Here is a 23,381-nt window from a genome sequence, read left to right as displayed (position 1 = left end):
TAAGGTAAAGTATATGCTAATTATCCCCATTCAATCATTACATAACATATACCCATAAATACATGCAATTATATGCTGAATAAAAAATAAAAAAGTGTTCTGGCTTCATCACTTACTCAGCATCTCTGAGCCTCAGTTTCCTCACCTAGAAAATAAGAAGTATGATCTCTCTAACTCAAACATCATACAGAGTGGTCAAGAAACAAATTAGGTAACTAAGGCAACAGTACTCTGAAAGAAATACACAGTATGCAATTGTTTTTTAAAAATATAAAGTTTGTAAACTTATAAAAGATGAATTCAAAACTAAATATATATCATTTTGTTAAGAAATCATAAAGACTATATGAAAGAAAATATTAAATTGAGTAATAATATTGTGGATGTCAAAAGGGACTAAATCTCCTAGCTCTTCCTTTTAATAAAATGTTTTGATAGTTAAAAAATTACTATTAATATGAATGTGTCTTCAATTTGTTTCTATAATCATTAAGGTACATAAAAGACCATCTGAAAAGGACAACTGGTAATTTGCTATTCGATGTTATAATAATAAAGATTAAACACAATTATGAATCAAATCTAATTTATTGGTATACATTAGTGTATGATATTTTTGCAGTTCTGGAAGTTAATGTTATTTTGAATGACCAAAAAGATTAAAGCTATACAATAAGTGCTCCACAGATTTGAGGCATGAAAATAAATTATTTTATATTTGCTATAACTTGATAAGTCAAAATGGGCTTCATTTGCTATCATTTATAATAAAAAAAGAGTAATTTTGCTAACCAGCAAAATAAAATCTCTTTTGATAACTATATATAATTATTGGTGAAGTCTTAAGAAGCATTTCTGAAAATTTTCTACGAATGACAATATCATTGGCCTCTAAATAAATTCTAACAAATTTGACTTTGAACACCCCAATGAATTCAGCACCATTTACATACTTGAAAGAACAAACCCAGTTGAGCATATTTTATGTTTTCTTCTTTAAAGAGTTTAATTATAAAGTTTTATAACCACAGAATATGTCAACATTCAAAAATCCTTTCTAATTGTGAAAAACACATGGTTTTCATAATGGTTAACTGTGAGAACATGTAATAGTATTCAAACAAGAATAAAAAGTATGGGGCCATTATCATGTGGGCCCTCTCTCTCTTTGATATGAAGGAAGGATGTTTCCTTTGGCATTTACCCTAACTGTTCTATAAATATAAAGGAGGTCTTCAAGAGATAGTAAGCATGGTACACAACACTAATAAGTATTTTCTCTATCTGTTTTGCTTTCGGTAACACAGTAATAGAAATTTTAACATGGAAAACTATTTTTCCTGCTACATGCTCTGTAAATCACTCCAAATGTAAAATGCCATGTGAGATTTTCCACTAAAGCAGTGTTTCATCTAAACTGAGTAAATAAGCAGAAAAGCTCTCAGCAACAAATAGTGGTTGAAAATATTAAATCTGTCTGATTCCTTAATTACCAAATTACTCACTAAATCTGTTCTCTTTTACTTTCCAAGTACAATATCAAAATTGCACTTGCTTAAAATTCTCATTAGAATTCTAGTTTTTAATATATTAATATTAGGACTACATCCTATATTAGTATTTAGGACTACATCCTACAGACGTCCCCTCACAAAATATCATATATCAATCAGCCTAATTGAGGTCATACACCAATGAGTACTTGATGAATATTAGTGGCAGATTGTTTTTAATGGCATCAGTAAACTAGCTCTCATCTGTATTTTTTGCAAGCTTCTACACATGGTAATTTTGAACACTATAAATATGTCATCATAAATGATACAGTGGCTAGGCAGGAGAATGCTATGGTAAGGATAAAGTACCATGATGTCTGTGGCTTACTTTGGAATTATTTAGCAGGGAAAAATAAACATAAAAATAGATACACATATAGGTAGAGACAAAACAAATACAGCCAAATGTTAACATTTGTTGAAACTAGATGATATGTACATGGATATTCATTGTACTATACTTTTATATTTAAAGATTTTTATATTTAAAGATTTATAAGTTTTCGACTTTTATATTTAAAGATTTATAAGTTTCAAGATATTTTAAAGTAGAAGTTTTGGTTTATCCTGAAAAAAATGTAAAAACATTTCTTATTTTTTAAATACATGAAATCTGAGCCAGGCATGGTAGTACACACCTGTAATCCCATTCACTTGGGAGGCTGAGGCAGGAGGATCTCAATTTTGAAGCCAATCTCAAAGTGAGACCCTGTTTCAAAATAAAAAGAACTAGGGATGTAACTCAGTTGCAAAGCACCCTGAGTACAAAGCCCACTGCCAAAAATAAATTATATATATTTATATAATATATGTATATGTAATATACATGTACAAATTCCAAAAGCATAAAGAGAACCAATACTCTTTATTTCCCTAGAAATTACTTTTCATAGTTTATTAGATGCTCCACATTTCAATTTTCTTTACATTAAATACTAATGTTTTCCATCTGAACTAATTATGAATAATTACTACACAGATTAAACTCAAGAAAATATGGATTCGAGAAAATCACTCAGGTCTTTACATGGTATACTTTCCTTTTACTTTCCAAGCTCTCTAGACTTTCCCCAACATTGACTGCTAATCAGTCTCTATTTACCTATCCTCCTAAAAATAAGAGCAGGCCCAGTCACATTTAACACTTCAAGACTTGTGGACACTCCTAATTTATAAGAAGATTATTTTTATGTGGAATATAAGGCTACCAGAATATGTGTGTCTTACTGAAAATCATGAACTGGTCACGTTTTTGCTTAGATTGCAGGGGGTGCTGTGGGGAGGATTAAAGAGGAGCTATCTGAATAAAGACCAGAGAAACTAAGAGAATTTATTAAAACTAATCATAGTGACTTCTCTCTCCTCTCCAGATTCCTAAAATACATCATGGTGTTATTTTTTTAAAAAAAGGGATTAAAAATATCTCAACAATTGTAATTTTCCTATATGTACTATTGCAGTTGCTTATTTTAAAACATGGCTACTGAATATTTCTAATCATTACTGCTTTTGTTAAATAATAATGACTGATTTTCCTAAGAATATTTTAGCTTCAATAATAAATTTATCAACAGGAAATTAGAAAAAAGAGTTTCTTATGAATGTAGTTTCCACTAAAAAAATCACACCTTCATTTAACTGATGCTTATTTAAAATCCCTTCTACCATCATGATGTGAAAAATTCCTTCAAAATGTGTGCTATTAAAATGTTTAAATTTGGAAAACATCTTGCAAGTCAAATTATTTAGGTGCTTGCAGTTTTAAGTATATCATTTGAGGTGGTGGAAAGAATTTACTTATGGTTCTCTAGCTTATCCCTAAACACTGGTACCATAGAGAATCAATAGCCTTCTATTTAATTTGCTAAGACAATGTAAATGAGTAACTTCCAACCAGATGTGTGATGTACACATCCAACAAAGTGCAACCTGTTCATTATGAAAATCCTGTCAACACACAGAGCCAGTTGATGACATTTCATCTAAAGCAGTTTCTGCATTTGCAGCCATAAAAATTGTTCTAAGAATTTTTATACAAGGAATTGGGGCTGAGACTCATAAAGAGTAATCAATTTCAGCTTATCATCTTGTGGGCTTGTGTATACATGCTTCTGTGTGTTTATTTCTATTTTCTTTCATAGGTACAGAATGTTCACAAAATAAATATGTGCCATACTATTTATCCTTCTATAAATCATTTATTTGTCCTCATTACATATTTTTTAAACTGATTTAAAGTTGATTGTCTAATTCTACAGCTCTAAAGAAATGTGTAAAGAATGACACAATCAACAGAAGAAAAAAGAACACTTACCCACTGGAAAAACAAAACAGAATATTTCAAAATGACTCCAAACATAAATTAAGTTTACCCATTGGGAGGTCTAACTTGCATTCAGATCATTTATAGGGGTCTGTGTGACTATATACCCTGCTGTTTGATAAAGAATGATTACTAACCACAGGCACCCACCAGAGAACAGAGTGTATGTATAATGCTTGTGATGTCTCAGACATACAAAGCACCTTCTTAAAGAATGTCCCTTTCCTTTCCATGGTAAGCAGACATAATTTTTCACCCTCTAATACTTCTGTTGCCCATAGTGGTTTATTTTATGAGTTATGCATTGCCATTTTCTCTTATGTTTATTTTAATAATATGAAAAATTGCATTCATAAAATAAATGGTTTTGTTTCATGATGCCCAAAATAGTGGTACATTTTCTGCTCTGTATTAAAATACAGTCTTCTTGCTATTATAAACATCTAATAATACTTATTCAAACACTGTTTACTAAAATGAAAGAAATTAAAAGATTCTTCTTAATAACAAGCTATTATTCTTGAATACTGAATCCTCACCTAAACCAAATTCATTTTCTAAGTCTATTGAATTAACTTTTCTTATTAAACAGGGCACAGAGTAAATAGTCTTAATGCAAGCATAATATTTCCAACTACTACATTTTTAATTTGGTAATCTAAAACAATGTGGAATGAATCCAATCCTCATTGATTGGATTCCAAAGAGCACCCCCTTAACCCACTACCTAATGACAAAACAGCATTTTTACTATCTGGTGTCAGCATTCCCAAGTAAAGAACTTCTAAGTCCCCTAAGAATAACAAGAATTTCAACATCTACCAAAAACAAAACAAAACGAACAACAAAAACCAAAACCGGCAACTGCGTACACAAGAGCTCTTTATAAAGGCTTCAACCCTAAGTAACTCTACTTTCACAAACATTATACAAAACAACGATGCTTTCCTCGGGAGGCGCACACGCGGCCACGTGATTAGGCTGAAGGGCCACACCAGCAACCAGAAAGGATTATGGTTTCTAGAAAGAATAGGTTCAAAAGAGGCTGCTGCAGACGCCCAGTGGGTCGCACCCGCAGGTGGCACCCGGAGCTCAGCTCCTCACCCAGTGAAATGATCGCGCACCAGGAGGGGCGCTGGACAAGACCTGCAGCGTTAGCTTGGGTCCTTTGGCTTCCTGGAAGTTAAAGTCAGATCCTCTTGGTCACTTAAACCCCCTTTGTGTTTCAGGGAAAGAAACACTCTCTCAGAACTCTTAACTTTGATTGGGGACTCTGGTTAAAATTAAGAACTTCAAACCCTAGATCTGAAAAAGTGAAACAGATGTCCTGTTTGTTAACTATAAATGGCTCCAAACGTCGGGTCCTGTCCTCCTTCTCTCTTTTTTCTTTCCGCTGCATTAAGTTTTATTTAATGCAGAGTTCTTTTTAAAAGGTTAAAAGAAAGAAAATAAAGCAAATATGGAGTGTGATGAAGAACTCCTAAATCTTTTTTCTAGAAAAGAAGGAAGAAAGCCTATTCAGGAAGATGAAAGTGCTCGACCTGCCTCTTTCCAGCGTAGCTCGCACTTAGGGTTCAAACCCGCATCCCCATATGATCCCAGTTTCTCCTAACCCGGTCATGCCCACTACACGATTCCTCTCAGAGACCGGAGTCGCCCGGAGTGTGCGAAGGGATCCCAGGCTTGCACTCACGTGAGGACGTAGTTAACGCTGACAATGCAGTGTGGCCTGGATGAGCGGCTGTTGTGCACGATCGTCGCGTAACTCTGCACCCAAACCCAGCCGCCGTGCTTCGCCAGGAACCTGTAGTACTTTGTGGTCACCTGCCCCTTCACCAGCACTGATGGAGAGACAGAGGCAAATGGTGGTGAATCAGCTTGACCCAGACTTGTCCCAAATGCCGGGTGGTGGGAGTGCGGACCCCCTGTGGGCCCTAATAACTGCGCCTGGCAGGAGGGAGAGACAACAGGCAAATTCCCAATCGAATTGAAGGTCCAGTTAAATCGAATCAAGACCCCGGGTACTCTTTATAGGCATGCTAATGAAATGGCCCCTCTCTGGGCAGTTGGCTACACCTTTAGCAGCCGGGGGAACACATAAAATTGGGAGTTTCCCGGATTCACCTAACTGTGAAAGGATGAGTCCGGGCAGCTGAACTGAGTTCAGGTTCCTAGTCGGGGTAGATTAAGCTCAAACAAAGTTATATGAAAAGTCGAGGAGTAAGCTGGGAATGTATCTCAGTGATAGAGCGCTTGCATAGCGTGCTAGAGACCCTGGGTTCAACCCTCAACACCACAAAAATTTTAAAAGGAGAGTCGATGTACGTTGGGAAAGTTGAACAGTCTCGGTTTTTCTTCGCAACTCCAGTGATACTTGCTAGTGGTGAAGCACAGCAATAGAAGAATAAAACTCCTTCCGGGGATATTTCACTAGAAACGCCCCTTCCACCAGTGCTGGAGACAGGTGTACCATAGAGAAACAAGATGGGGCCCAGTGTGCCAGCTGGCCCTCTGGGAGGGGGGCGGGGGGGCGCTTATGAACCACCACTGCCATTACCCGGCTGTGGTTTGCCTGGGCTTAGATTCCCACTCCCCAGCACCCTGGGGAACCGCCAAAGTTGTTTGGGTGCAGAGCAGGGTGGTTCCTTACGCAGGTGGTGCGCGCAGCGCAGGTGGAAGGTGTCGCAGCCATGCACGTGGTGGTACAAGGTCTTCTCAATCAGGTCCTGAGGTTCGTACCCCGTAAGCTCCGCCACCCTGCGGAGAGGAATTCCGGCGGATAAGTGCCCGGGTGCCCTCAATCCCAGACCGACCGCAGTCTCAGACCTGTGTGCCCGCCCTCACTTCGCAGAACCTGGCCAGTTGTCTCATCTGCAAAATGGGCTCATTAATATCAAGGGAAATCTGTCTCTCGCTATGCAGGGTTGCCATTACGCTAGAAGCAGCCCTTTTTGGCCCTGCCCACCCACCTAGAGTCCAGAAAGATGAGCTTCATGTCCAGGCTGGCTCGAAACATGAACATGTTACTGTGCAGCTTGATCTCTGTGACAGCGCTAGGAGGCAGCGAGTGACCCACGGCCACAAGGCCCACATTCTGGTAACAGCCGTCAAAGGGGGACATGTCCAAGCTGTACTGGCGGATCTTCAGGTAGCCACTGCAGTGAATGACCTGTGGCAGAGTGGGAGGGGGCAAGACTCAGTCACCCTCAGGAAGAGCTCCAGAAAAGATGAGGAGAGGTTTAAAACATGTTGAGACTACTCAGCCAGAAATATTGTGTGGGTCACGGCCCTTCTAATAAGGGGGCCAAAGTTATAGATGCTCTAAGGGGTCTCAAGAGAGTGATTGCAGGTCACTGGAGACTGCAACTCACCTGGGAGACTGTAAAAATGCAGATGCCTAGACCTCCACCGACCTTAACCCGTCTGAATCAGGTTCCCTGGAAACTGCTTTCTGAGGACGTCCAGTAAGTTGCATATGACGTGAGAACCACAGAATCGAGCTAACTCTCTGGTACTTAACCTCTTTGGAGATCAAAATCTGACGCTATGACTAAACTCCTACGAATCCACCAGGGTTACACGCCACTTCAGAGGCTTTCGGGATTCCTAAAACCCATCTCTGAGAGGCCTCGCGGCCGCGCAATACTGAACCAGTCAGTCTTAGTCTTTAAGCTTAGTCCCAGTAATTCATAAAGTTTAGTGACCTTAATGGAGCGTCTGGACCCGCTGCTCTTTGAAACGTACTGCGGGTTCAAGCAGGGGCGGTCCCGGATGTGGGAAAGACCCTCAGACGCCGCAGATCCCTAGGGTCCCGCCCCATCCGAAGACACCCAACCGCTGCTGGGGTCAATCTTCCAGCTCAGCCACTTACCTTGTAGCCGCCGCAGGTGAGGCCAGCGTTCCGCTTGGCCAAGACGCACTTCATCCTTAGGAAGAAGGAGCGCTCGATCTCATACTCTGAGAGAGACAGAGATAAAGGAGCAGAGGAAAGATCAGGACATGAGACGTGCAGCTCGTGATGGTCCCAGCCACGACTAATTGGGGGGAAACCACAAACTGACCGCCATGGGCTTAAGCATTGCAGGCACGTGTCTGCCTTACCCTGTACGAAGTGAGAGTGGTAGGGTTGGTGGGCGGTGAGAACTGCGGTCATCTCGTCGTGGTCTGCGGGGTGGATGTATTCGTAAATACTGTTTCCGGTCAGCTCTACCTGTAAAGAGGAAGGTATTACTGCTTCTGTGGTAGTGTAAGGCCCCATGAAGAAGCTGAAAACGTGGGGCGGGGGCGGGGGCGGGAGTGGGGCGGTCTGTTGGGCCATGAGAACAGGAGCCAGGAACTGGCCTTTAGTTCTGATTTCATTTCTGCCCTTTGCTACCTGTTTGCCCCCTATGTAAACCTCAGCTTTTTTATTTGTGAAATAATAACAATATTACAGTAGTAGTACGACTACTACTAGTAGTAGTAGTAGTAGTCGTGGCAGCTCCCTGGCAATATTCTGGTAAAGACATCACAAGATAAGCATGTAATCTCCTCCCACAGTAACTGGCTTATTGTAAAGGCTGAAAAAAAAAAAAAACTGGCAATTGCTTGGGCTTTGGGTGGAAGCAAATGGATAAGAGAAGTCCAGGAATGAGGAGATCCAGACCTGTTTAAAGAATTCCCCTGTTAGCTGAGAGGTCTCCATCCCCAGAAATGCAGATATAAAAGGATTGGGGAAGCCCACCCTTCCTGCTTCCAACTTTGGCTATAAACACTGCAGGCTGGAAGTGTAGACCACTCACCTACCTGAGAAAGACCCAGGTGAACTGAGGCTGTCTCTGAGATGTACATGATCTTCCCATCTGGGGCCACCACAAAGATGAAGCCATCCAGGGTCTGGGGAGGCAGAAATAGAGTGAATGGAGAGGCCTCTGGGCCATCTGTTGAAATGCAGGGTGGAAGGCAAAAGTTAGAAACATTCAGACAGAAATGCAGAGAGGTGGAGAAGAGAGAGACTGTCAGGAAACAGGACATAGAACCAGTTACAAGAGCCCCCTCTTTTGTTTGTTCATTTCAATTTTGTAAGCATCTGGGGCATGTAGCACACTAGGAGAGATCAAGAAGTTGTGGACAAAGCTAAAGCCCCATAGGCTCAGAATTTACCAAATGAACAAAGAAGACATGTCTGTAATAGACATACACAAAAATTCTGGGGGTAAATCACAGAAGTAGGTTTGGTTCTTGGGGTGATGATCACTGAAAGAACCAGAGGTTTTCTGTGTCAGTCTTGAAGGGCTCCATAGTGGCAATTGTTCTATCATGAAAAGAGTAATAGCAGGGTTTGGAAAAGATCCAGTGCCTACTGCACTGGTCAACATGGAAGAACTGACAGTCCAAAGTTTACAGAGAAAACAAAGCTGGCCAATGGCACTGGAAAGAATATAATAGGAAAAGGGGATTTAGGAGATGAGAGGTTTCATGAGTAGCAAGTCCATAGGGTACTGCTCAAGTACATTTGTATATGTTTACATCGATGCATCACACTGACAGGTTCTCCATGGAGGAAAGTCTTAGACTATTCCTGTAACTTTATCTCTGCCAGTGACTCCTTAGTGTAGTCAGTGAAGACCTAGGAAGATTTAGACCTTGCTTTCCTACTCTCAAGGAACTGGAAATCCTTCAGGGGTAACTGGCCTGGAAATACTTATAATGAATACACAGCTAAATGGACAGTGCTAAATAGGCAGAAGACCCAGAAGCTGAGCAACCAGAGGAGGGAAGTTAAAGATGCCTTAAAGGAGTTGATGTTTGAGCAGAACTTTGGAGGGGAAGGTTGGACTAGAGAAGGGAGGAAGAACATCCTAGGCAGAGGGAATGATGTGGCAAAGGCAGGGAGTTTGGGGAAGGATAGATCAGATGTATTCTGAAGTGATGTGTTTGGTGTATCACAGATGGAGCTGAGGAAGTACATCCACAATGGATTTTTGAAATTTGGAATGTCAGTTTGAGGAATCTGAAGTTACTCCTATAGGCATCAGGGTCCTAACAGAGGTTTCTAAGCAGGAAAATAGTATACTTAGATTTATTATTTTAATCTTGGCAGAGTGTAGACAGTGACCTTCAGAAGGAAGGAAGGAATGGGGGTGAAGAAATAAGAACAGATAGCTGCAGCAGAGATGGTCAAGTCTGAAACTGAATGATCACAAAGGAGATGAAGAAAGGTGAGAATCTAATTTAAAGATGATGCTGGCTGTGGACTTCATGCTAATTGATGGCAGAAAGAGAAGTTAAGGTTGACTTTCAGGTTTCAGTGAGAACATTAAGCAGAGGGACACCATTAACCAAGACTGAAACTTGGATTAACAGTGAATTTTATACAAGTGAAAGTCTGGGTAAGAGCAATATGTATTCTTGTCTTGGAGATGCTTCAGGTCCATGACAATTTCCACTTAAATGTGGCCAGCTGGCAGTAGGAAATAAAGGTCTGGAGTTCAGGAGGGAGTCTAGACTGAAGAAAATCAGGTCATGTGGAGAGAAGAGTTGAGGCAGTGGTGCTTAAAATCATCCAGGAGGCTTTGGAGCAGTGAGAGAAGAAACAGCTAGAACCTTCTGGAAACTACATCATTTGTGAAACAGCCAGTGGTGGGAAAATCAAAGAAGAGCAGTCAGAGAGGGAGAAAAATCTGGAAAATCAAGATATTCTTACGTTGAAGAAAGAGGAGAATGTGAAGTTATCAGTGTCACCTCCTTCAAGGTCTTTGCCCAAATGTCACCTTCTCAGTGAGGCCTCCCCAATCATCTCCATTTTAAGCTGCAACACTAAAACAGAGCCCTCCTCCTCATTCTTCTCCACAGCACCTGTCCCCTGGTACACTATACAGTACACCTGTGTGAATTTCTAAGGCTCCTCTCTTTAGATCATAAAGTCCGTGAGGACTGGGCTTTCTGACCCACACACAATTGACCCTCCTATATTTGTGAGATGAACAAGTTGAGGTAGAATAAGAGATGAGCATCTAATTCTTGATATCAACATATAGTAGGGCCTATGTAGAGTCCAATGGGTAGAAGAGATGAGAGACTGAAGGGATATTGGAGCAAATGAGGAAAGTAGTGAGCCACTGAAATAAGAAATGTAAGTCTGTCCTACCAGAAGTTTGGGGTAAAAAAGGAGAAGAGAATGGGCAAGAGGTAGAAGGGATGAAGGATTGTCTGGGGGTTTTGTTTTCTTGTTTATATTGCTGGAAGAGATTATTTGAGAATATGGAAAGATTGAGGGGTAACTGAAAGACATCTGATGCAAGGCGTTGCAGTCAAGGAAATTACACCCCCTTTCTAGATAAATTCAAAAGTATGAAAGTCAGACCAGTGAAGGAATGTTCATACCCTTTCTTTGTTCTGGGAAACTAAAACCTTGAGGACAAGGAGTTTGGGGACTAATAGAACATGAAGGCTGTGGGATCCTGCCTAGAGATTGCTGCTCATGCCTGCTCATGCCAGGAGGAAGAACTGCCTGCTTCCCCTATAGTTCTTAGATTTTAAGATACCACTCCCTGTGGACTTGAATAATAATAAAGAGGGTGTGGGGCGGAGGACAAGTGTCAAACCTAAAAATGCCATTGGGAGTTTTATTATTTAAAATATTTGTTCTGTGACTTAAGCCAGCAACAGGCAATTTAAAACAGTGTGCACTGCAAACAACAAGGTAATGGGCACCTCACATTGGTTAAACTCATTACCTGGGGGTGTGTATGTGTGTAACGGAGGGTTTGTAGAGAGCCTGGACTGGCCTGGGGAGAGGAGAAGCCTGGGAACTACAAGGAAGAGATGAAATGAGTTGCAGACGCAGCTGGAACCGGAATGTGTGGGCTTAAAGCACTGACGGACATTTCTACCAGATTCCTGTTATTTCCTTTGGAAATCCTTCATTGCAGATGATTCTGCGGCTCTGTCTTGGCAGCTTGGCCCTGAGCTTCCAGTACCAGCAGTGGAAAGGTGACAAAGGACGCCCCCTCCCTTGGTCGCAGCGCCCTGATGGAACCTTATTGGGCTATTTTCCAAACCCCAAGTCTTGGTTTCTTCCCTCTTAGCCTGTCGAGGCGCCATCCGCCCATCCTCAACCAGTTAAGAGCTGAAGTTCTAACTTTGGAGGAGATTTCAGGCTGAGAATGCCACGTGCAGGTTGGGATTTTTTTTTTTTTTTCATTTTTTTTTTTTTTTTTTTTTTTAAAGAAAGCAAAAGCCCATCCAGGTAGCCTGGACCTCGGAGGATATGAACCACTGGGAGACATGTGTCTGTACCTGAAGTAGATGGGAGCCCAGTTCACGGCCAACGTTATCCAAAGGACTGGTTCGACTTGAGTGGCCCCACGCCTCGCCAAGTCCTGTGGAGACATAAAAACAACCTTGAGTGACAGAGTCCCAACCGGACTGGCAGTTTAGGACTAGTCCGAATTTTGTGGTTTGTGACACATCAGCTCAAGAGGAAGAACCACCCGATATTATCTCCCAGTCACCCCTACCCTGTCCCGACCAGGCAATCTGCACAGTTGGGAGGGGGTTATGGCAGCTATAAATTTTGGCTCCTCCCTGGGTTCTGAGCAGAAATCAAACTCACTCTGAGGGAACCGGGTTTCTCAGCTAGGACAGGCTCTCCTGGAGTACTCTCCTGGCAGGACCTCAAGAGGCCTCCGACACCACACTTAGAGAAGCCCCTGCGACTACACTCTAGCGATAACTTTTGCATAGATTCACTAGTTCGTTTAAGGTGATGAGGGACACTTCATTTCTCGCCCAAAGTTTTCAACATTGTCCTTTCAAGAGCCGGAGGATGTCACCCCCACGCAGAGAACCTCTGCGCCTAAAGTGGCCTGAAACGAAGGGCCAGGTCCATCTGGTTCCTGACGTCCTTTCTGATTGGCTGTGGGACTTTCTAGACATTCTCCTCCCCTCGCTCTGACTTTAATCCCCTTCGGAAAAATCCGTTTGCTTGCGGTTGACTTCCAGTCTGACGCTTACCAGCATCCCTGCGCCTATCCTTCTTCGTCTTCCATTTGCCTTGTAGCCCCAACTTTACACACCCTAGTCCTCTCCGGCTCCGCCTCCAAAAGCGGGAGGCGGGGCGGCTTTCCTGAAGTCAGTTAATTTGAGGTGCTAACAATTTCTTAGCAATATTTTTGTTCCATTCTGTACATAGAAAATAATTCCGTACCATCTCCTATTAACAAAGACAGTCCACTCGTCTCCTCGATGTTACCACGTTAAGATCTTTTGAGGCTTTGCCACAATTTTTCTGGTGAAGACTAAAACAGCAAACATTCAAGACTCTCACGGCTGATTTCTTAAAAATTAATACTCTACAGTATTACCTGTGTACAGAAAGAAATATAAAGGCAGAAGAAACTTGGGCAGAGCTATGTTAAATTTGTTATAGATAATATCTCTGAAGTGCTCTTGTGGAATTTTATCAACTAGATAGTGAAGTCCTTTCATTCGCATGCCATCGTACAAGGTTTAACATGACCTTTTTTTTCTTAGTTTGATATTAGGGGCAAATACACCGTAAAGCACACGATGACAAAAACACTCTAAATGTGGCGCTGGGAAGGATCTTTTACAATAAAACATGGACTTAGATTTTTTAAAGGTGTTGGCCAGGAGCTGCTTCCTAAGCAAGCGATCAAAATCCTGGCAACGAGTAACACTGAACGCCCCTTAAGCTCAAATAGGGTCTTTCTGGGTGTTTGCACATCTAAATAAATCTAACGATTTCCCCACCGCTCTGCAAACACTGATGCTCCCCGCCTGCGACTGGACTCCTCTCTCTCCCTCGTGCAGGTTGACCCCTCCTGACTCTTTAGCCCACCCCAACTTCCCTCCCCAGAGCGACTCCACTGCCCTGGTTTCTTTTCTTCTTCTGGACCATTCCAGGAGGTCCCCATCACAGTCACCTGTAAACACCCCTTCGCTCCTCATGATTCAACCAACCTATTCTCCTTGATATCTGGCACGACATATTCTTCTTTTCTTTTAAATCCCTGTTCAGACATTCTCAGAAGAAGCGATGGGACCGGTTGGCTGCGGAGGCCAACAGGAAAAAGGGAAAGGACCCTGCAGAGAGTGCCCAGGGGGCAGGTGTCGCCGCCCGCGAGCGCCCTTGGACTTGCAGAAGTCCTGAAACCCCTGACGCGAACAGAGGGCGGTCACTCCGGCACTTAGGGAGTGGGCTGAGGCTCCCTTATTTGAGGAGACCCGGCTCTCAAGACCCCGGAAAAGTGCGAAACCTGTGCTTGGGACCAACAAACGTCTTCAATCTAAAATTTTGTTGGTCTCCAGAAGCACCCACCCTACCCGAAGGATTTGAAAATCCCCTGGGCTGGGCTGGGTTGGGGGGGCGGGCGGGAAAACTGGTTTAGAACTCGCGGAGGCAGCCTCGGCTGTTTTCTGTATCGGGTTATGGCCTTATTATTATGCGCCTACGAGGGAAAATAAGACTTCCCAAAGGTTAATAAACAGCCCATCCGGGTGCGGGTTAACAGAGGCCTCCCTCGCCCTCCCTTACCCACTCCCCCACCCAACCACCCCCACCACCTTTTTAAGGAATCTTTTGCTTTCACGGAGCACTGCCTTCTCTTTTTGTTTCCCGTCGAAAATCTCCGTCACACAGTTGAGTCTGGGTTAATGTTTTATAAGGAACTGGCTGCCCTGGTCTACCTGTCGGTCTTCCCTGATGTAATACCAGGACTGAGCTCGCCCTTGGGGTGCAGAGGACACCTCCCCAAGCCCGCAGCAGGGGTCCTCCTTCCCAAAAGTCTCGAAGTGGGCCGGAGAACCCTCTCCCCGGACCCCCTCGCCTCTTGCCTTCGGTGACGCGTTCGGCACCCAATTTCAGTTGGCGAGGGGGTAAGCTGAGATTTCGTTTCTGCACTTGACCTACCGCAGAAAATTCGCAAATCCTTTGATTGTCTGTTTAAAATGAGGAGGAAACCAGCTCCCTTTGCGGCGGGATTACAGTGGGAACAAGATCTAAAGATTCTCTTGTAATTCGGTGAGGCCGAGGGAACAGGGTTTTGCAAAGGAGAAAAGGAGCTCTGTGAGGGAGGCGATAACTAAATCGGGTTTTAGACAAAAGGATTTTCCCCAGCTAAAGTGGCCGAAGACAAAGAAAAACATAATCTATTTTGGAAGATTTCCAAGATATGCCACATTAACCTTAGCAGATAAATTTTTCTTCTCCCAGGCCCCCCTCTTCCCTTAAAGTCTGGTTTATCATATTTACATAAGTAGCATTAGAAGGGATGTATCTATTATGGATCTAAAGGGCTAGCTCACATTTCATGTGAAAACCCAGGCAAGTTTCACTGTTGCTTTACCCTTGGTGCTTGGTTGAGCCATTTCCATTTAAATACCCCCTGACCCAAGGATTACCTCAATGGACTGACTGCATGGGTTTTGTAATTTCCTGAAAATGAGATTTCGATTTATAAAACAAGAAACCAATTAGTAACCAAATGAGGCGAAGTAGATCCACTAAAATTGACCTAATCCCACAGGCACCATTTAGGCCCGTTCTTGGCGAATGAATGATGAGTCTCAGTCTAGCGTGAGCCCAAAGCATCATCCAGCTGTGTTATTGCAAGCAGCAAAAATAAATTGATCGAGATTTTCCTTCCGAATGAATTTCATACCCTTGACAAAATACAGATTACAGACCGGGCATCATCACCTCCTTCACTCCAACAGGAAGAGGTGGAAGAAAAGAGCTTGTTCTACTGTTCTATCTTTAAATCTATAAACACTAGACCTCCACAGACAGGCTTCCTCCTTGTAGTTGTTCCCAGGGAACACCATCTACTCCATGGATCACAATATGCCTTTTAGGCATTGAGGGGATGGATGCATGTACTAGAGATGTTGTCGGCAGGATTTGACCACAACCTAGAGACTGGGGCGGGAAAAGTCCTGAAAAGCCCAACTCCTAATTTTCAGTCCAAAGTAGTTTGTCCCAGTTACCTGGGTCACTCGCCTCAGAGGGTGTGGGGGAGAAGGCTGGCCCAGGAAGGTAATCCCAAATCCCAAGTATCCTACAGAGTCTATGCGTCTTTACTGAATGCAAATTCCTAATGTTCCTTCGGTTGAGGCACCAATCGGCTTTGGTGTTGGGACTCCCAGCGACTCTGAGGCTGGGCTCTCTGGAGAAGAAAGAGACGGAGAATGGATATTCCCAACCGAAACCGCGCTCCTGGAGTAGACCTTGGGCAGAAGGTCGCTTTGGGAACTCAGGTGCGCCCTCTCTTTCCTCTAGCGCTGGGGCCGTCCCAAGCTACCCAGCCAGTGTGGCAGTGCTCCCTAGGGCGTTGATGACCGTGCCCTGCCAGGCCTTGTCCTGCACCACTTCCCAGGACTTCACAATGTGCGTCTACCCTCTGTCTGCAATGTGTGTGCCCTGCCTTCCTCTGCCTGCTGCTCAAGAGCTAGAGACGCTCTGCGGCTGCGCCTGGGAAGCCACTAATGTTACTGTAAATGTGGGATGAAGCCGGATGGTCACAGCGCTGACCCTTTCTGCGCCCTTGTCATGCTCCATTCTGCCTCCGAGTTTAAGCTTCTCTTTCGGGACTCAGCCTGCCAGCCACGCACCCGAGTCGGCTGCTAATGAACGAAAAACCTCAAAAACCGAAGGGAGTGCAGGGTTCGACCGGATTCAGACTAAAACTGGGGGCAAATGCACTGGGGAGTGTCCTGCATAGCGACTGAAAAGTGTCAAGCGAAGCCGCCCAAGTCTTCGGACCTTTGAGCGCGGCTGGGACTTGGCGATGCCACTTCCCTAGAGGCCGGCGCCTGCAAGGCAGAGCCGCGAAGGACAAACGAATTCCACTTCGGTTCTACCTGAGATCCTCTACAATCGCTGGAGTTCTCCATCCCGGCAACAGACAGATTGGCCATGTTCTTTAATTCAGATCTAGATAACCTCCAATTCTTGGGGCTATGCCTGGATAGCAAGAAGGGGTGGCGGGCACACATGAGCACGCCGTGGGGTCTCTGCTCCAGATACCGGGAGAGACATCCCAGGCTCTCCGTAGACCCGACCCGGCGTAGGAAATGGGGGAGACTGTGTGGAGTCCCAGCGCTGGGTCACCGCAGAGAGGGTGGACGCACTATGCCAGTTTAACTGTCCTTGGACTTACAGGCCTTGGTACAGGCGAGATGAACTTGAGACCCTAATATGGTAGTTGTCACTAGCCTTAGCCTGAGCCACAAGGGCACAGAAATCCCCCACTATTTGGGGGTACCTGAGGACTAAAGTTTGCTTCACTGTGGACACTTTTTTGGCATTCTCAGAAGAGCAGAACCATTCCTAAATAATTGGGGTTCCCCTTCCTCTCACAAAATTTAGATTTTCATGGATCAAAAACTGGCAATGGATAACCCACTAAAATCATTAAGTATTATAAGACTCCAAACCTCATTTTCTTGAGAAATTCCTGGACCCATAGAGAAATGTGACAAGAATCTGTGGCTTTGTATTCTGCATCACCATTTGTCAGGAAAAGTTCCAGGCTGCCGAGATTCCCCAGAACTGAAAAATGACTTTTGTAGAAATCAGGGTTTTCCTCTGTAAGTTTAGCCTGGTTTTAACTTTAGGTGGGTGATTGTACCTTGTTTGAAATCATCACCATAGCTTTTGATATCTGTTTTGATGCATGTTTAAATGTTATTTTTGGTAGTGATATCTCTCATTAAGGAAAACTGATTCCCCTTCCCATTGATTAGACCTACAATTTCTAGCACATAAATCTGCCTTGCAAATGCTCTGCACAAAATTTAGTTCCTCACTACACATTTTAAGTCAACATCAAAACTGGAGTTAAACGGAGAAAACCACCGTGGAGCATAAACTGTGCTTAAAGGCTTTTAAATGAGAAAAACTTCTGTAAGAAAATAAACATGGAAACTTAATGCTCAATCATTTCCCTGAGCAGCAAGAAAAACAGTCTTAAATCACCGATGCACGTGGGAAATGGGGGCCTCTTTCTCTTTTTGAGTTCTCTGCTTCAAAAAAATACAACACAATTAGGGATTTCGATCTAGAGGTGAATATTACAGAAAGGATCTGTAGAGGTTTGATTATTCACCATCTCTTTCTTGAACATTACTAACTTCAATTATTTTTATTTCCTAAAGAGGTCTTGACGACGAAATGGCAGGGTGATGTTACCAAGTTTAAATAGCTATAGGCTTGAAAACATGTCTGATCCCTTTAAAGTTCACTCCACATGCCACTATGCTCCAGTCAAAATTGCATTAAAGGTGGATAACTATTATGCATTTCTTTCTAGTTGAATTTGTTCTATTTTGCACACAAATAAGGTCGTGACATCTCTTTTTTTATCCTGCCTTTCCAGCTTTGATAGCATCTAAGATTTATATATTTCTACATGTCTCAATCTACCCTTTGCTAGATTATTTAGAAAAGACTATTATCAGTCAGAATGTGCTTTTACTGATTTCACAATAATGTTACCTGAATTTCTTTTTTATTTTTACTATTAAATCTCAAATTCAATGGGAATCTAATGGTTATTCTTAATTATTTGGTATATCCATATCCCATTTCTCTTTTCTCTTTCATTTCCCCCTTCATAGTTCATTATTCTCTACTCAAGTAAAATAAGTTTAAAAGCTGAAACATGCCACCAGACAAAAGCTACTAGGCTCTTGAGTGAAAAACCATATTCAGCAGGTGACAGGGCAAAGGAAAATGACCTATATTTTAATTATTTTTCTCCTTTAAAAAATACGTATGGAAGAATTTTGTTTGTTCATTTAATTTATAGCCTTTTGCATTGTGGGGTAATATAGATGAATTGTGATATGAACAAAAAAATTTTATAATATTGTTATGCTTATAGCTATGTCACCAGATTTATAATTATTTGAGAGTATCTTGCAAAAAATCCATGTGTAATAGAATATTTACCATGATAAACTAGCTATCCCTAAAACAAAATTGAGGGCCTACTATGTGCTGAATGACTTCAAAACTGATGTAAGGATGAATTTCATCTTCAATTCCATTTAGTCTCACTAAATAAGACTACAACCAGCTGGGCCTAGAGATGCAAGCTAGTGATCCCAGGGACTGACAGGCTGAGGCATGAGGATCACAAGTTCCAGGCGAGGGCCTGGGGATGTAGCTCAGTGGTAAAACTACCACTGTGTTCAGTCAGCAGTACAAAAAAGAAAAAGAAAAAAAGACTAGAACCATATACAGATGTAAAGGACCTCATTTCTTCCACTACCTTGGACCTCAGCCTTGAACACCCAACTGCCTTAAGGCAAGGGAGAATCCAAATTGGCACCCCCTGCAGGTTGTGCCAAATTCTAAGGCTTTTCACTATTTCACTCCTTTGAAAGCTGATTTTTTTGTTGTTGTTGTTATTTATTGTTTTTCTTTTCTAATATTTTGAAGGGCCATGATTGGGTTTTTGAAGCTCATACACTCTCAGAATTAAAACTTCATCACCAGGAACCAGCTGTTCCTATGACCCTGTCTTAACTCATCGGGTGGAGACTGTGAGTGAGTTATGAGCTCAACAGTAGCTGGAGAAATAAATGATGTGCCCAGAGTTCACACATCGTCCATCCCCTCCTCCCCATAAACTCACACTCACCCATAGAAGAGAGAGGTGGGAGGGGCCCAGGGCCCAGGCTCGGGAGGAAGTGAGTGGGGGGGCGGGTTGACTGCAGAAAGCACAATTGCCCTTTAAAGTAGCCAGAGGGGACTGGCCTTGCCACCAAGAGTATTCTAGCGGGAATCTTCACCGGTGCTCTCTTAAAAAAAATAACGAGAAGTTGCCTATGAGAATTTACTTTTTGTCCCTACTATTTACTTATAACGTGATCTATAATTTGTGGAGGTAGGAATTAATTAAACAAGAAAGCTTGCTCTCTTAAAAACCAAAAACGAACAGTCACCAAAAAACAGCCCCGTTCCCCTTCTGGCTGTACTTGCCCCTGCCTAGGGTCTGTACCAAGCAGGCTAGCGTCCCTGGCCCTGGCGAGCCCTTGGGCTCTCGGGTCCCGCGTGATGCCTGCCCGGGAACGCCGACCCGCTATTCTTCTCCTCCTGCCATTACTCGCAGCCCCACAAGCAGCACCATATGCTGCTTCTGATCAAACAGCGAGCGACATTGGCATCGATAATTGACGAGACCGGCTAGAAATCACGCAGAAAGGGAACCCACTGAGACCGCAGGGGCTGACAAATCACTGCTAATAATCCTGTTAGGAACAGCGCGGCTAGAGGAGTTCGCAATAGCTTTATTTTTATAAAGTAGGCGCTGACAATATAAAAGACAACAAGATCTCTTTTTTAAACAGAAGACAGTGTGGTATAATGGTAATTTTCCCATCAGCAATTCTCAGCACAGTTTGAATGGGAAATGTGGTTTTTAGCATAAAGGTCCTCCCTCTTTTTTTTTTTTTTTTTCCTTCTAAAAAACTTTACAGTAACTTGCTTAAAGCTTTGATTCCCCTCCTCCTGTGGTTTCCAGGGTCAAATGAGGAGAACTGTTCAAGGAACCACTTTAAAAGGAATGGATCATGTAGTTAGAGGGTAGAACTGAACTATAATTTGGAAGTTTTCCTGTAGTGTCCCTGACTAATTTGGAGCATGTTTTGCAAGCTTTTACATCAAGATCAAGTAAAGTGAAACTCCAAACCCAGTAATGACTATTTCCTTCCTCACCACCATTTCTTTAAAACATCAAACTCCAAACATCCAAAATCAACAACAGCATAAACTTTTACAGGTCAAATAAGAAGTTTTTTGTTTGTAAATTAACAGTTTTTTTTTTCTGTTAGATTTTTGTTTGTCTAGCAATCTCTCCTTTACATTTTCAGATCTTCCTCTTCTAGTAAATCTTATCTAAAATATTTTGTAAAATTTGTTTTAATTTGATTGAGTAAATGGGTAGATAGAAGAGAAGCGTCCTTTCCCTAGTGAGTATAAACAGTTTTTTACATGGCAGTGTTCTATGAAGGCTGCTCTGCCTCACACAGTGAATGCTGATAAACTAAATACAAGTTTTAAATTATGTCAACAACTCAGCTATTTTAATTTCTTAGACTTATGAGACAATTTCCCCAGGATCCATTTACCAACCTGGCACCCAGAAGATATTTTCTAAGTGGACTAGCCATCTTAGTTCAATCTGATGTATTTTGGGACTAGACAGTATCTTACAGATAATATCAAGGCCAGAGTTGCAAATCATCAAGTCCCAGAATTAGTTTCATAATTTGAGAATATCTTGAAAACTCAGAATAAATTACTGTAACAGTCAAGAGACTGCATAAATTCAGGATTTGTTCATGAATATACCCACTCCTCATTTGTAGAACTATAGACATACAGAGGAATTATTATCTCTTTTAGCTCCATGTAAGTGGGTCTATCCATATCTAGAAATATGAAGAATCCAACAGTGCTCCTGCTTTCTATTGGATACAATTCAAACAAGTGGAATAAAAAAGAAAGTCATGTTTGGATTAGTAGTACTTTCAATTGAGCTCAGTATCTGAAGTGTTGACAAAGGCACTGTTGGGCTGCTTCCCAACCAAACACATCTGATGGACTGAAGAGAAAGTATTAATGGGGAAGTAGAGGAAACCCAGGAAAAGGAACAGCAAGCCTGAGTTTAGGGAAGACCTCAATCAAGTAGTCAGGCTAAACTTCCGTTTGCATAGAATATGTATGCAGTAAATGTGGGTGTACCTCCCTCACTGGGGTAGGCTCATTGTCTTGCAAAATTTCCTATCCCCTTTGCTTTGAAATTCCATCCAGCAAAAACACTTACCTTCTGGGAACACCACTCTCATTTTGAGATAGCTGGTCGTGAGTCTGATTATGGATGCTTTGTCCAGCTGTGAGGTGATAGCCGAGGGCAAAGGCAGTAATTTCGCCAGTTCATAAAACTCACTGTTTTCCTTCTCCCTCCTAGTCCGGGCAGCATTTTTGGACTTCTCTTTCATTGTGTCTCGTTCCCCCTTTCTTCTGACAGCGTGAGCTCCACAGATTCATCCAAAACCAAAAATTAATTTTCAATTAGGGATCATACTTGGCAAAAATATAAAGCATACTTTAAATGAAGAGATTGAAGTCTACACCAGGAATTGTATTGATGGTAGAAAAAGAACAGCGCAGAGAACAGAAAATATTTTCTTTGGAAGGTGTACGATATGAAAGTTGCTGATCCACGGCAATTTGGGCAATCCTGAGGTCTCAAATGCTGTCGGGACACCTGAGGAACCAGCCTTTTCTTCTATTCAGCGGTGCAAACCCCGTTCCTTGGAAAATCGGCATAATAATCCCCGACGTTTGCTCTTCAGTCTATTCGCATTTGAGGCGACTCTGAGCTTCTTTAGGCAGAACACGAATGCCAGGTAACTCTTTCAGACCACTGCGAAGACAATAGCATCAGAGCATAAAAAATCTGTGGCTCCACCATCACTCACACCCTTACCCCGATTCCGAAAAACGGCCAGGAAAGGCCTTGCCGCGCTTCAGGTTTCCTAGCCAGAGTCAGTAAATTTTGTTTGTTTATTAAGATACAAAGAAATGAGCCGCGAGACTGAGCACCCTGAAAATAACGCTAGCATTCCCTCACCCATGTCAGTCACGTTCTCCAGCCCACTGGGAATTTGCCCCCAAAACAAAATACATATTTTTTGAGGACCCTCAGGAGATCTTCAGCCGTGGGTCCCTGCACTGTCGCCCAGGCCAGGCACACGTCCCAAGAAAGCAGATTTCCGCAAAACAGAATTCCTCCACAGCTCTGCGGGCGCCTTTCAGGGACCCCGGCCTTGGCAAATCTGGAACTTGGTTACCTCTCTAACATGGATCTCAGGTCTGAGGGATTTCTCAAAAAGTGGCACTTAATCATCAAGCCCCTCGGGGCTCCCGAAGGGAAGAGACCCAGGGCTCTCCCTGCCCAGCAGGGGCGGTAACACGAGGGGTACTGCAGCGCCAGGTTAACAGGTGGCACACTCACGGACAGCCCCTCGCAGGCACCGTGTGGGGTGGCGTGGGGGTACTGGGGGAGGTGTCCCAGCCTCACCTCCCCAGCCGCAGAGCTGCGGACGCCGCTGGGCTGGCGTGGGTGTCTTCTGCTTCACCTACCTTCAGTCCTCGAGGGCTGCAAAGGGTACGGAGACGCCCACCTCTTAATTGTACTCATGCCTACAGTCCAACTAAGCAACTCTGCCTGCCTCTCCGCTTCCCACTAGCAGAGAGGTGCAGAGCATTCCCTGGCTCCTTTCTCTTGATCATGAATTGGGGGAGGGGTACGTGACAGAAGGAGGAGGATGCAGGCTTTGGGACGGAAGAGGTGGTTTAAGAGTCCTCCTCCTCGGTAGTTGCTACGAAGCCAGTATTATTCCTAATTGGAAGCCGAAAGCGCCCCCACAGTAACTTCTTTACAGCTTACGGGGCTTAGCTTCAACTTCACTCCCGGGCTCCCTTT

The 23,381-nt window shown here is 43.0% G+C and overlaps 1 protein-coding gene across 3 annotated transcripts in view; it reads right to left on the bottom strand.

Moving 5' to 3' along the window:
- Positions 1 to 23,171, bottom strand: part of Sim1 (SIM bHLH transcription factor 1) — a 74,989-nt gene extending 51,818 nt beyond the window's left edge. The window contains exons 1-9 of one of the 3 annotated variants that reach the window (XM_047559725.1): positions 23,039 to 23,171; positions 21,717 to 22,319; positions 12,160 to 12,242; positions 8,665 to 8,754; positions 7,981 to 8,089; positions 7,751 to 7,836; positions 6,849 to 7,048; positions 6,530 to 6,636; positions 5,573 to 5,720 (exon numbers count right to left, since the gene is read on the bottom strand). In XM_047559725.1, coding sequence (XP_047415681.1) covers positions 5,573 to 5,720; positions 6,530 to 6,636; positions 6,849 to 7,048; positions 7,751 to 7,836; positions 7,981 to 8,089; positions 8,665 to 8,754; positions 12,160 to 12,242; positions 21,717 to 21,891 — 998 coding nt within the window. In that variant the 5' untranslated portion in view covers positions 21,892 to 22,319; positions 23,039 to 23,171. Of the gene's footprint in view, positions 1 to 5,572; positions 5,721 to 6,529; positions 6,637 to 6,848; positions 7,049 to 7,750; positions 7,837 to 7,980; positions 8,090 to 8,664; positions 8,755 to 12,159; positions 12,243 to 13,069; positions 13,266 to 21,716; positions 22,320 to 23,038 lie in introns of those variants that run through there. The other 2 variants (XM_047559726.1, XM_047559727.1) reach the window with 2 other exon arrangements.
- Positions 23,172 to 23,381: the final 210 nt, after the last annotated feature.

This window comes from Sciurus carolinensis, chromosome 7 (genome assembly GCF_902686445.1).
Source record: "Sciurus carolinensis chromosome 7, mSciCar1.2, whole genome shotgun sequence".
Taxonomy (NCBI): domain Eukaryota; kingdom Metazoa; phylum Chordata; class Mammalia; order Rodentia; family Sciuridae; genus Sciurus; species Sciurus carolinensis.
The sequence above is the reverse complement of the archived record's forward strand: the minus strand, read 5'-3'. Positions and strand labels throughout refer to the sequence as shown.